This window comes from the organism of the source record quoted next, unplaced genomic scaffold (assembly GCF_019419815.1).
Source record: "Pyrus x bretschneideri cultivar Hongxiangsu unplaced genomic scaffold, Pyrus_bretschneideri_v1 Contig17, whole genome shotgun sequence".
NCBI classification, from domain to species: Eukaryota; Viridiplantae; Streptophyta; class Magnoliopsida; order Rosales; family Rosaceae; genus Pyrus; species Pyrus x bretschneideri.
The window spans coordinates 7,561,712-7,575,469 of record NW_025999468.1 but is presented as its reverse complement, the minus strand read 5'-3'; the positions used below and the strand labels follow the sequence as shown (position 1 = coordinate 7,575,469).

Here is a 13,758-nt window from a genome sequence, read left to right as displayed (position 1 = left end):
GATGAATGAACACGATTCACAGATCCCCATAATCCTCACCAAAAAAATCCGAAGAGGATCCTGTTTGTAAAACCGCCCTAGCATCGCATCATTACGCTTTGAGCATGTTTAAGTGCAGAGTGAAAAATAGGCCTAGCTTTAGAGAGATTGTTCAGAGTGTAACAAACACGGGACGGTACATCATATATAAAGAAATACTTTTAAAAAAAAAATTCTTTATTTATATAATAATATATGGTGTATTGTATTGTAAGTATTAAAAAATCTCTCAAATCTCTCAGCTTGTTGAAGATTATAATAAGAAAAGAAAGGAATTATAAATATAAAATCAATTTTCTAATGACGATGAAGGAAAAGTCCAGGGGCACCGCTAAGGGGACTGTGGCCACCCTGTCTTGTTTTTGAAATGTCACTTTCTCATCTTAAACACCTTAGCGCATACATCTTCTATGTAGGGCCTCAAAGCTTTGTAGATATTTCTATTAACTCCGCTCTTTTTCCTTCTTCTTCTTCTTCTGCTTCTCTCTCTAGTTTATTTCCCTCCTTGTTACTTTCCTCACCCTGTTAAACTGGAGAGAGAGAGAGAGAGACAGAGAAAGAAAGAGAGAGAAACTTTTAATTAAGGGTATGGAATGACATATTAACCTCTCTTATCTCGCCTACCACTTGCGCGCCGTTGCATATACCAGTTAATAACTCGTACAAAAGTTTTTGGTATAAAGAGGGCAGCGGGATGCACAATCTAGGTATAGGAGGAATTACTAGTACTGAGTGCTTGACGAATTAGCTTGCTTTAATTAGTTACGAACTGGCTAGCTTTTATTAGTTAGTTAGTTTCTAATCAGTTTATGGCAGTTGCAGAAACAACAACAACCTCATCATCATCAACAATGAGCCACGACGACTCCAACAAGGCCGACCATGATCATGAGCATGAGCATGATGAGTATGTTGATGAGCATGAGCACGACATGGTGATGCCGGGCTTTCGCTTCCACCCTACTGAGGAGGAACTTGTAGAGTTCTACCTTCGCCGTAAGGTTGAGGGCAAGCGCTTCAATGTTGAACTCATTACTTTTCTCGATCTTTATCGCTATGACCCTTGGGAACTTCCAGGTATAAACCACACACAGATCGATCCAAATAGTCATTTGGATTCGCCATATACAAAGCAGTATATATATGTGAAATTCAACACCTTGACCTTCTTTAAGATAATTTTATTTTATCTTAACTTGTATGAATGATTGTGTGCAGCTATTGCAGTAATTTAAATTGTATGAATGATTGTGTACAGCTATGGCAGCAATTGGGGAGAAGGAATGGTTCTTTTATGTGCCAAGAGACCGCAAGTACCGCAACGGCGATAGGCCAAACCGGGTAACTACTTCTGGGTATTGGAAGGCAACTGGAGCCGACCGCATGATTCGAAGCGAAAACTTCCGCTCAATCGGCCTCAAGAAAACCCTAGTCTTTTACTCCGGGAAAGCTCCCAAAGGCATTCGAACTAGTTGGATCATGAACGAATATCGCTTGCCGCATCATGAAACTGAACGATATCAAAAGGTACATATATACATATAGATTAAAACTAAATTTCCAAACTCATCTGGAAATGATTACTCTTTGGGACTTCTTTCTCGATTTACCTACAGACTCTTTGGGACTTCTCGAGTACTGATGGTGAGCGAGTAGGATTGCTCCTTGTTATACCTCAACTCACAATCTTCAACATATATGAGAGATACCTACCTACATAGAGATATTGTCTTCACTAAGCCTAAACTTTGATCAGTTTACTCAATATATATATATATATATATATATATATATGCCTAGCTTAATTAATATAATTAGCTAGTTTTCAGTCTCCAAATTATAGATCTTGAGTTTATTCCAATTCTTTTTTATATACACCACAGATAATTGGGCATAAGAGGTACAACTTATAAGCAAAGAAACAAGATAAGAAAATTTCTAAGAACACAGCTCAAAATTGATCATCACTTCCCTTATTTGTTATATAAATTAATTATTTTAGCATGCACGATCTAGTTTGATATACATCATGTATTTTCTCCAAATAAACCAATATCGCTTCCTAATTATTCAATATATGGATTGATCCTTCGATTCTGCTTTGGGTGGATCGACGTATAATTTGCATTAATTTAAATTTCAGGGAGAAATATCACTTTGCCGAGTATACAAGAGAGCCGGAGTTGAAGACCACCCATCACTCCCTCGTTGTCTCCCAGCATCCAGGGCATCCACATCTAGATCATCAGTACTAGTGGCTCAATCGACGACCAGGTCAGACAATAAAAAGCAGCACACCAATAATATCAACACAGTGGATAGTGTGATTGAAAAACTCCAAGCTTTTAATGAAGGCCAATCGCAGCAGATTCATCATGATCATGAACATCAGATGGATCAAAAGATGAACATCGAAACTGAAGGTAGCAGCAGAAATTCTGATGTGACAACAGTTTTGCGGCTTTCCAAGCATAAAGCGTACCCTCAGGGCCACCACCAGCACCACAACATTGAGAGTAGTACCGCTGCCGCACTTGGACAACCGGGTGCCCCAACTCATCCTGTGGATCAGGAAGAAGGGATGGCTGCTTTCTCGCATCACTCAGCAAACTCAAAGCAATCTGCTGCTAATTGCTCTTCGGTGATCTCGAGTACTGGCAATTCATGTGCAGCACTCTTCACGAGTGGTTCTTCTTCTGTTTTGTCTTCCAATATGAATGCGATTGATGATCTTCATAGACTTTTGAATTACCAACCTGTAAACGTACAGCAGCAGGCTGCTTCCAATCATCACCAACATCAACAATATGTAAATCATCATCTAGTGCAATACTATGATCATCATCATCATCATCCCCAACCCAGCAACCTGTTCTCAACAAATTTCCCTTCAGCAGCGGCAGCACTATCAACTATACAGCCACAGCAGCAGCAGCTCCCCTCCAACACACTTCCGACTGCTTTCTCTGACCGCCTATGGGACTGGAATCCAATATCAGAGCCAACCCGGCCGGACTACAACAATCTGTTCAAGTAATCCAATTATATCAGTACATATTTATAGTACTGATTACCATGGATATTCTTACATATAGATCCATAATAGTTCCATCGATAAACTTCTTATTTAGTTATGCTATTAGCTAGCTACTCTAATGAATGATTTATCTAGCTAGCTAGCTAGCTTGCCCCTTAATAAGTTCTAGGTCTAGTAATCTAATTGCTTAATGTTCTAGCTCATTAAGCTTATATATACTTGATTTTTTCTTTTAATGTTATGACTTATATATATAATATGTTTCATTGTTTCTCTTCAGGGTTTTTGATTAAAGTATTAAATTCACAACTGCCTTTTGTTTATGTCACTGTATATATAAGAGTAATGCTAAGTAGACCAACTTTTTAGACTAAATTTGCAAACCAGTATTGTTTCACCAATAAAAAAAATAAGCACGTTAATCAACAATTGAGTAATAATCCAATTAATCATCACTAACCACGTTATATAGTTTACAAATTTGATCTAAATAGTCGGTCTTCCTAGCATTACTCTATAATATGTGATATCGATAGCCTTAGAACTGTGTTTGGATTAATTAATATATGAGTACTATACTACAGCATGCATTGGTGAAGGTGATTAATTAATTACTAATTAGGGTTTCAAAGTAAATCGTATGGGTGAATCTTCTTTTTCCTTTTGTGAACGTCGTCTTTTATTCTCCTTATGATTTCAAGTAGTTCAGAGTTCCTACAAATGAAGAACAAGTTAATTGGAGATCAAGTGATGATTAGGGATCCCGATCCCTGTATTATTTTCTAAGTTCCTCAACATCACTTCTTTGTTTCATCAAAAGTTACATTGTGTACAATTCAAAGTGTAAATGTTTATTTCCAATGACGATAATTAAAAAAAAACAAGAAAATTATGGGTATATATATGTATGTTTATAAGCATTATGATACATACTATATATATAAACATGTGAGATACACCTATACTTTGTATTCTGGCTATTGAGTGCCGAGCAGAAAATGGAGGAGCGATGACAATCTTAAATTACATTGATTAATATCAGGGTTGATAATGTTTATATTACACTATAATACTTTTATATTACCGCGATATTTTTTTTCCAAACGATAAACTGATTTATTAATGATTAAATACGAATCAAAACATTAACATCAACAACTAGGATATTAAAGAGCCAAATTGGCTTCCAATTATCCCAGTGAAACACACCACTCTCTTTAAAAACATAAGCAGCCACCTTAGGGGCGACTTTATACACTTCTGAGGATAGAACCTAAGTGCAACGGACCTCAAAAGGGAAGCTAGCTAGAAAACGAATGTCATGGACAATGCTTTCCACCCACATCTCCGTAGTCCCGCTGACGTTAACATATCTATCACCGCCCTTGTGTATGTCTTTTCCTCCACCATATCGAAACCCCACTCCACACAGGCCACCAACCCAGCACGTATGGCCTCCGCCACTGCCATGATACTTGAGTTGCTATAAAAATCCAGCAGCCGTGACTGTACATAAGAAGGTTCACTTATTCTTGGTGCTGTGATAATACATGTGTGTGGGCGTGTGTGTGAATATAAATTGTAAGGAGAAGATGTAAATCAAACATTATTTGATGGGTTGGAGTTGCATGGATGAGGCCTGCATTCTAGTGCAACTCCAAGCCTCCTATATTCGTCATATTATAATTAATTTTTAGGGTGTTCAGTGATGTATTGTTCTTCATGTGGTATATAGAGGAAGCTGGATTCAGGCGTCTCTCACGTACACGTACACTACATCCGAAGCATGGGAGAAGGGGGTAGGGCCGGTATAGGCATCAGTAGCCAGCATTCTCATTGGGATCTGGTCTAGGCGCAGTGGTGTGCTGGACTACTATAGCTAGTACTACTAGAGCTGAATATTACAGTGTAACTGTGAATTAGCAGGTGTGTGCAACTTTGCGGGCGAATGTGCATCATGCTGAGCTAGGCTTTCGTGGATTTGTTAGGGGAAAAAGACTTATGATCCGGCTACACCGTCATGGACTCATGATGGCTTCTTATACTAATAATACAATAATTTGTTAATTTTCTCCACATATCATTGCATAATTGACACAGAAAAGCCACTGTAACTGTGTGCAATGCCCAGCACTCTCCATACAAGTTCTTCTCTTGTTGTTAGAGAGACTAGTTTAGACAGATCCATGCATATGATGGTAGAGCCACGCTAGCTAGATTGGTACTGGTATTGCACACTACTCTTACTGTGAGCAATGCACAGCGCAAATATAAATACAATGCTTCTCTAGTTCTTCATGTGACCTAATTAGTTGTTGGCCTCTCCAGTTCTTTGTACGTTGCTAAAAAGTCACGACAACAGAAACACCCAATTTTGTGCCATTAGAACTGCAACATCAAAACATATTTAAGTCATAACAGATAATTAGGATGCAGTCAATTTATTTGGAGACTGAAAGTTGAAATTCTGTGGAGAGGTTTTCCCCTAGTCTTTTTGGCTAGTTCTACATTTTCCTTGCATTTGCTAGGTTTTGCTTTTCGTTCCATAGTTGTTTTAGGGTCTCTCTTTGGCGCTTTTTGTCGGATCTATGATGATTCCATCATCTAGCCTCTTCTAATTAATTCCGGTATTGATTTATGGTGTGGTGTTCTATGTCGGCTTAGTTCATTTCGGTGGATCTTGGGCTTGGTATGGAAGCTCTACCATGGAAGGAGGAGGAGATGCTAACAATCTTGGTAGATTTTTTTTATTGTTCGTGCTTTGGGCCATGGTGGGGGATATGAGGCGTCTGAACCTTCTTTGGTTTTCCATAATTTTTGAGCGGTTGTTTACCCTCCTCATATAATAGCGTTTTTCTTATTCTGATCTAATGAGATCTTCTTCGCTCTTTGGGTCTTTCTACAAGACTGGCATTGCATGTTGAAGTAAATCCTTGCATGCATGCTTAATCTAATTTTTACTTAATTAGAAACCATTCTAATTTAGCCTTATAAGAATATTCACAAACCGAATAGTAACATCTAGCAATGGCTTTTGACTATCCAAATTAATTAAAATATGTTTAAATTCATGCACATATATTTGAACCTTAGTTATGGTTACAATGCTATTCAGTTCTTCTGTCTACTATATTTTGATCATATACTTTAGAGCATGGTACATTTGTCAAATTCTACATATGGATATGATCACCCTGGTGTATTTCTTGTCCGTTGCTTTGGTCAAAGACTTTTGAAATTGTCAAGGGGCTACATGAATATCTACCTTCATGATTACTTAGAAGGTGACATATTCCTTATTGTGCATTCACGTATCTCCATATTAATGTACATGATACTGAACCTCACAATATAAGGCTCTATTATCATTTGAGGGCTTTGTAGTGAGGCCAAAGATCATATTCATTAATATGAGACAGCCAATTATATCTTATGCCAAAGAACTAGTTACATTCATAACTTTGAAGTGTGGTACAATTGACAAGTAGGTAATCTTCTATTATGACACTTCTATGGTTGGTCAACGTTTAGTGAACTCGATCCCATAGATAAGCACCTTTATATCTATTCTAGGTAGTGTTTAAAAGATCGATATCGGTGGAAATATCGATAGGCAAATTTGTGGAAATATCAATGGATATGTCAAATATTGATATCGATATCGATTGCCTTCAATAGAAATGATGAAAATTTGCTCAAAAACATGAAAATTAATTTAAAATTATTTTTTAGGGAATGTCATATGAAGCCACAACATATGTATGAATCAAGAATTAATTATTAGATATTGTGTAAACAATATCTGATATGTGAGAAGAAAAACTTCCTTTTAATGACAAGTACTAAAATAAAGCATTTCACTAAAAAGAATAAATTATACATAACTTAATTGAAATTTTCGTCACGAAAGCAACACAAGTTTTATTGAAGTAAACTAATACCATAAAGAAAGAAACTAAAAAAATAAAGAATGCATAGGTCCATGGATATTTCCTGCAACTTTTTGCAAATTGTCTGCAGACCCTGGATATTTCCTTAAAATATCGAGGAAATTGACTGATTTTCAGAAATATCGCGGATATGGGTGAAGTTTAGATTTCACACCCCCTTTCCATATCATTCCTTGAATTTTTGGATACTTCCGTGGAAGTATCGAGCGTCTCCAGGATATTTCAGACACTGATTCTATGTGATCACTAGCTACATGCTTAGTCTGACGCATACTATTGAATACGGTATAAACCGGCCTTTGCGGATGTTCAGTTTGCCGTTTGGTCATCATATGGCTAGGAACATAATTTAGGACTTAAGATTCACAGGTTACGTATCTTAGGATTGAAACTTTTGTCCTATCCCATCCCTACAACTGAAGGTATTCCTCTAACTCACCCTAATCAAGAATGAACCTTCTTAATCCGTTATTAGGTCATGTGCTGAATTAATGGATGTTCTCACTTGCCCTTGTCATAAATGACTCGATATTTGATTGCCACGAATAACCATGGACGTGTTGCCACATCATTTGCTATACTCCAACATTTCCAACTTAGATCTCTTTTGCGGTGTGGGTCTCGACATCAAGTAAAGCATTCCTTACATTTAATTTTTATATAGTTGATGATGTATCACACACATCTTGTTCAGAAGATAGCAAATTGATATCACACCTATGATATGGGTGGCTAATAAAATTGATATCATACCTTTGATAGGGCCTAAATTTAAATAAAATTAAAATTAAAAAAAAAAAAAAAAAAAAACCCTTTCAGATGAATCCCAAACAAATTTCAAGTTAACGAAGGTTCGGCCCAGCAAAGGGCATGTAGGCAACCTAAAGACTCAATCTAGATGCACTCACAATAACAAATTGAATTCTTGGTTTATTTAACCAAATTCATCCAAATACCCATCTAAATAAATTCTCCACAAATTTCTTCTTTGTAGTGGACCACTTATTCACTGAAAATCCCAAATTAAACATTCAAGAAGTACAAGTGGTTTGATCCCTCAAACTTAGAAGAGATAAGTAAACAATCTAAGATTCGACCTAAGTTCAACCACAAAATTAAATAAGCACACAAACCCCTACTTACATTTTATTCATACTTGGAATCAAAGGGTATTTCTAACTAGGAAAAAGGAGAATCAAAGCATGTTCCCTTTTAACAAGTAATTGTAATTGAGAAACACAGTATCTTGAATAAGTCGTGCCTAAAATTATTAAAAACTTGAGTCTATAAGACTATAACAAACAAGACTAGAATTATATTGGGTGAAGGCTCATTCAAGAAATATTTTGCAATTTTTACTCAACATAGAGTATGATGGCTGATTTTTTTTAGAATGTAAGACTTAATTACTTGTGTTGATGTGTTGATGCATAAAGTCAGCGAGACTTTGAAACAATGTAAAGTGTCAAGTTTGTGACCTTCGCTCAGTTCCTTCGGTCACCTAGTGATAATAATATGTAAAGAGATAGAGATAGGGAAGCAAACACAAGATGTACGTGGTTCACCGTAAGTTTGGTTATGTCCACGAAGTAGAGGAGTTCTCATTAATAGTGAAGGGTTTACACAAATACATAGGTTCAAGTATAATCATCATTAGTGGGTTCTAATGACTAGTTTAAGTACGATAATGACATTAGTTATTAATTGAGGGAGAAATGATCTTCTTTTATAGTTGAGGACAATCTCCGACTTTCATGCGCGGTCGATGTGGGACTCTAGGAGCTTTATTCTGATGGTGACACGTGTCATGTTGTGATTGGCCTCCTAGGTAGAGGGAAACTCTTGTGCTTCGGCAAGGATGCCTCAGCATGGACCCCTCATTGGGTTCTTGAATATATGAAGTTGACCCGTGCTTGGTAGTTTTGGGATTAGTCAAATATGGTACAAACAACATGTATTGTGTATTTATACTTATGTGTTTCATAGGGTACGTAAAACTGAATGAACTTTTTTCCGGACGATGTATAGCTTTGTTTGGATAAAATATTAATAGATACTCATCATGTCTAAATCTTAGTTTCCTCAAATCTTGATTTTAATTTAGAGATGCTAACTAGAATTGAGATCCGATTCATTCCCTAACTCGAGAATATTATGGCCCGTTTGGTATACTCAAAAACTCTAACTTGAAAATTATTATTCTTTATAAAAATATATGTTTTCAATTAGTAATTTTAAAATCTAAAAACTACTTGGTATGGAATTCAAAATCATTTTTCAATCTTAAGAATTTCAACAAAAAATAAAAAATAAAAAATAGGGTTAATCTCAGCTTACTACCTTAAAGTTTCTCGGTTTTCAACATTTGATACATCAAGTTTTCTTCATCCCAGAGTGGTACCTAAAGTCATAATTTTGGGACAACTTCATACCTCCATTAAGGTTGCTGTTAAGTTAGCCATTAACTTGTGACGTGACGCTCACGTGGACAATGACTGGATGCCACGTGTCAATATGGGTCCACGTGGATATTATAAAATTAAAATTTTTTTTCACTTCCCCCCCTCTTCGACTCCACTCTCCTCCATTCCTGACCTACCTCACTTCACCAGCCCCTTCCTCCTAAACCACAGTGGCCCCAATACCATTTTCCCAACCGCAACTATAGTTACCGTCGCACCGCCACCTACCCCAGCCCCAGATTTCTTCAATGATGTACCCCGAGGCTTGACCCCAATATGCTACATGACTTAATGAAGAAATGAAGGGACAGAAGTTTGATTTATAAATATACCAAGAACCATGAATTTTTCTATCTAAATCAGAACGAAGAAGGTACACCAAATCCATACAAATTTGCCAAGAAAATCCACCCTAAATATATTTATATGACAAAAACTTCAAATTTATTATACCATCTTCGCCTTGTGCACGATCTAATTACGATGTGGGGGAGGTAGATAGGTTCAACCGTGAGTGGCGACGACGGTTAGGGATGTGCTGAAAACGACATGGGGTGCGACACTGTTGAGGAAGGAAAGGAAGCTAGTGGAGGCGGAAGGCTCTTGCTCGTCAAGGAAGAGGTCCTAGGGAACCTTATGTTAGACCAAGTCCTAGTCCGCGTGTGGTTTCAAGAGTTCGTGATCAAGTCAAACTGTTATCCCACAAGAGTTAGTTTAGGTTAAGACTCTTTCAGATATTCCTTTCCGTGTAAATCCAAGTTTGATCTTTCTGTTGTATCTTTGTTTTTCAAACCTCCTTGTAAATAGGGTTTTCAGTTCCCTGATGTAATCTGGAATGCATTATAAATACATGCAGCCAATCTCTGATTGGTAATGCAATTGAAGTGAGACTGTGAGTGTTTGTAAGTTTTACATGGTATACGAGCCCTAGCAGTCTAACGACACAGATCAGCTTTTTTTTCCCCATGGCCGATTCTAGCAACGGTGCTGCAACCTAAACCTCCAACACCTCCAATCTCACAAATTCCACCATGAACCCCTTCTCGTCTTTGACCACAGTGGTGAATATTAAGCTTGATCGTACCAATTACCCTCTATGGTTGGCTCAGATCTTACCTGTTCTCAAAAGTCGGGACCTGTTGGGTTATGTCGATGGGACGGTTGTTTACCCTCCCAAACAACTTTCTGGCAGTACAACTACCAATCCTGAGTACACAACATGGGTGCAGTACGATCAAATGATACTCAGCTGGATTAATGGTTCGCTCACGCCGTCTGTGCTCTCAGTCGTGGCCAGTAAGAGGACCTCTCGTGCTACCTGGGAGGCTCTTGAGCAACGGTATGCCTCTACATCCCAGAATCGCATTTTGTTTCTGCGGAATGAACTGCTACAAACAAAAAAAGGTGATTTGTCGATTGCCGATTATCTTGATAAGATGAATGCTATTTCTGATAACCTTGCCCTAGCTGGCAAACCTGTGGATGATGATGAACTTGTCCAGATTATCTTGAACAATCTTGGGCCTGCTTATGAGATGACAGTGAACGCTGCTCAGGCACGTGATACTCCCATCACGTACCCTACGCTTGAGGCGCTCCTATTGACAACTGAGAGGCGGATGTTTGAGCAAGCTGCTCCACTTTTGGAGGCTGCTCCTGTTAATGCCTTTGTCACTGCCAGAGGTCGTGGTGGCAGATCTCGTGGAAATGGACGAGGAATGGCTCTGGCTGGACGCGGTGGTGTTGCTGGAAACTAGCGTGATGCCAATCCCCGCAACAATTATTTTACTAACAGTATGCGCCCTAATTTTGCATGCAATGGTGAAAAATTTAATAGTGCAGGAGAACGGATTATATGCCAGATTTGTGGAAAACAAGGGCATCCTGCCCTAGATTGTTACCAAAGAATGAATGCTGCGTATGAAGGAAGGATCCCAGCCAAGAAACTCACTGCCATGGCCACCTCTTCAATCCCTGTTAACCGCCAAAACAATGGTCAGTGGCTGCTTGATACTGGAGCCAATGCCCATGTTACTCCAGATCTTCATAATTTGGTTAATCCAAAAGAGTATAACGGTAATGAGAATGTGGGTGGAGTAGGTAATGATTCTGGAATTTCTATTTCTCATCTTGGTTCAAATACTCTACAAACTAAATCTTGCTCATTTGAATTGAACAATATCTTAAGATGTCCCACTGCCTCCACACATATTATTTCTGCTCACAGATTTACCCTAGACAATCATTGCTATATACTTATTTTCCCTCATTTTTTCCTTGTCAAGGACCTCAAGACTCGGAAGACGCTTTTCCACGGGAGATGTGAGAATGGCTTATACCCATTTTCAGGTGGCGGTGGACAGTTTAATTATCCTATTTCAGTGTGTGTAGGTATTCGAGTCTCGGCTCAGAAATGGCATTCACGCCTTGGGCATCCTGCCTCGTCTATTGTCCATTTTTTAATTTCGAATAAGAAAGTACCAATTCTTGGTGCTTCCAATGTCAAGTTTTGTCAGTCATGTCCCTTAGGCAAGAGTACTAAGTTATCTTTCAGTAGCTCGGAGTCTGTTTCCCAGTTCCCTTTACAACTTTTGCATTCTGATGTTTGGTGTTCTCCTGTTAATTTAGTTGAAGGTTTTCGCTATTATGTGTTATTTGTGGATGATTATTCTCGCTATTCTTGGATTTTTCCAATGAAAACTAAATCTGAGGTATTTGACATTTTTGTGAAGTTTAAAGCACAGGTTGAAAATATGTTTAACCGTTCTATTAAAACTCTTCAATGTGATAAAGGTGGTGAGTATAAAAGTCATTTATTTCAAACATATCTTGCCACTCATGGCATTTCCCAAAGATTTTCGTGTCCAAAACATCCTGAACAAAATGGTATTGCCGAAAGGAAACATCGTCACATTGTTGAGACCAGTATTGTCATGCTTTCTCATGCACATATTCCAAACAAATATTGGGTCGATGCTTGTTTAACAGCTACTTATCTAATTAATAGGTTGCCAAGTCGTACCTTGTCTCACAAATCTCCCTATGAACGATTGTATGCCAAAATTCCCAAATATGAAACTCTTAAAGTGTTTGGTTGTCAATGTTATCCTTGGTTAGTGCCTTATGCACAAAATAAACTTCAACAAAAGTCAAAACCATGTGTGTTTTTAGGTTACTCACTGAATCATCAAGGGTACAAATGCTTAGACTTGTCCACAAGACGAATATATTTGTCTCGCCATGTCCTATTCAATGAAGACACTTTTCCATTTAAGGAACTCACATCTTCCCTGGGGAGCGTTGGATACACAGGTAGTATGACTTCCCCTGACTTATTATTTACGTTTCCGCTTTTATCTCCCTCACCACAGTCCAATTTGTTACTTCCTCAACAGCCTTCACATGTCCTACCCCAACCAAATCCCATCTCTTCTGATGTTCCTCAGTCCCATAACCTCATCTCCACCTCTAGTTTACCTACTCCTCGTGACACACCAGCCCCAATGACTTTAGCAACCTCTAGGTCTACCAACTCACCTTCAAATGAGCAAGAGGCGGTACCATTTCCTGAAATGAACCAATCCGTGTCAGTTGATGATCACGGTCCTACTTCCTCCACCCAACCGCTTGTGCCACCCACACGAATGACTACTCGTTCACAATCTGGCATTCAAAAGCGTAATCCCAAATATGCCTTGCATGTTAATATTAATCCTTCTCTTGTTAAACCAACCTGTTTTAGTCAGGCCATCAAGAATCAGGACTGGAGGAATGCCATGGTTCAAGAGTTCAATGCCTTATAGCGGTGTGGTACCTGGAAGCTTGTTCCCTATCATTCACGAATGAACTTGTTGCCTAACAAATGGGTTTTCAAGCTTAAACAACGTGCAGATGGCTCGGTTGAACGGCATAAGGCGAGGCTCGTTGCAAATGGTTTTCATCAGAAGCCTGGCATTGATTATACAGAAACTTTTAGTCCCGTGGTGAAGCACAGTACTATACGGCTTATCCTTAGTCTTGCCGTTTCACAACGATGGCCCATCCGATAGTTGGATGTACAGAATGCGTTCTTGCATGGATTTTTGAATGAGGATGTGTATATGCAGCAACCGGCCGGTTTTGTTGATCCACAGTATCCTCATCATGTTTGCAAATTGCAAAGGAGTATCTATGGCTTGAAACAAGCTCTTCGAGTTTGGTTTCATAGGTTCTCGGAATTTTTGCTTCAATTAGGGTTTCATGCATCCACTTGTGATTATAGTTTGTTCGT

General features: G+C 38.4%; 1 protein-coding gene across 2 annotated transcripts; it reads left to right on the top strand.

Annotated features, from left to right (window-relative positions):
- The first annotated feature begins 505 nt into the window (after window positions 1–505).
- Window positions 506–3,349, top strand: LOC103946424 (NAC domain-containing protein 35). Of its 2 annotated transcripts, none has more exons than XM_009357126.3 (4): window positions 506–746; window positions 862–1,116; window positions 1,298–1,566; window positions 2,183–3,349. In XM_009357126.3, exons 1-4 carry the CDS (start codon window positions 734–736, stop codon window positions 3,074–3,076), a joined length of 1,431 nt encoding a protein of 476 aa, XP_009355401.1. In that variant the 5' UTR covers window positions 506–733; the 3' UTR covers window positions 3,077–3,349. The 2 variants fall into 2 exon arrangements, with proteins under 2 accessions (XP_009355401.1, XP_009355400.1); XM_009357125.3 differs by having other exon boundaries at window positions 856–1,116.
- The last annotated feature ends 10,409 nt before the right edge of the window (window positions 3,350–13,758 follow it).

Excerpts from the sequence above, each read along its gene's own strand:
- LOC103946424 (XM_009357125.3), top strand. Across the intron at positions 1,117-1,297 it reads TGACCCTTGGGAACTTCCAG|CTATGGCAGCAATTGGGGAG; the intron begins GTATAAACCACA and ends GATTGTGTACAG. Across the intron at positions 1,567-2,182 it reads AAACTGAACGATATCAAAAG|GGAGAAATATCACTTTGCCG; the intron begins GTACATATATAC and ends TTTAAATTTCAG.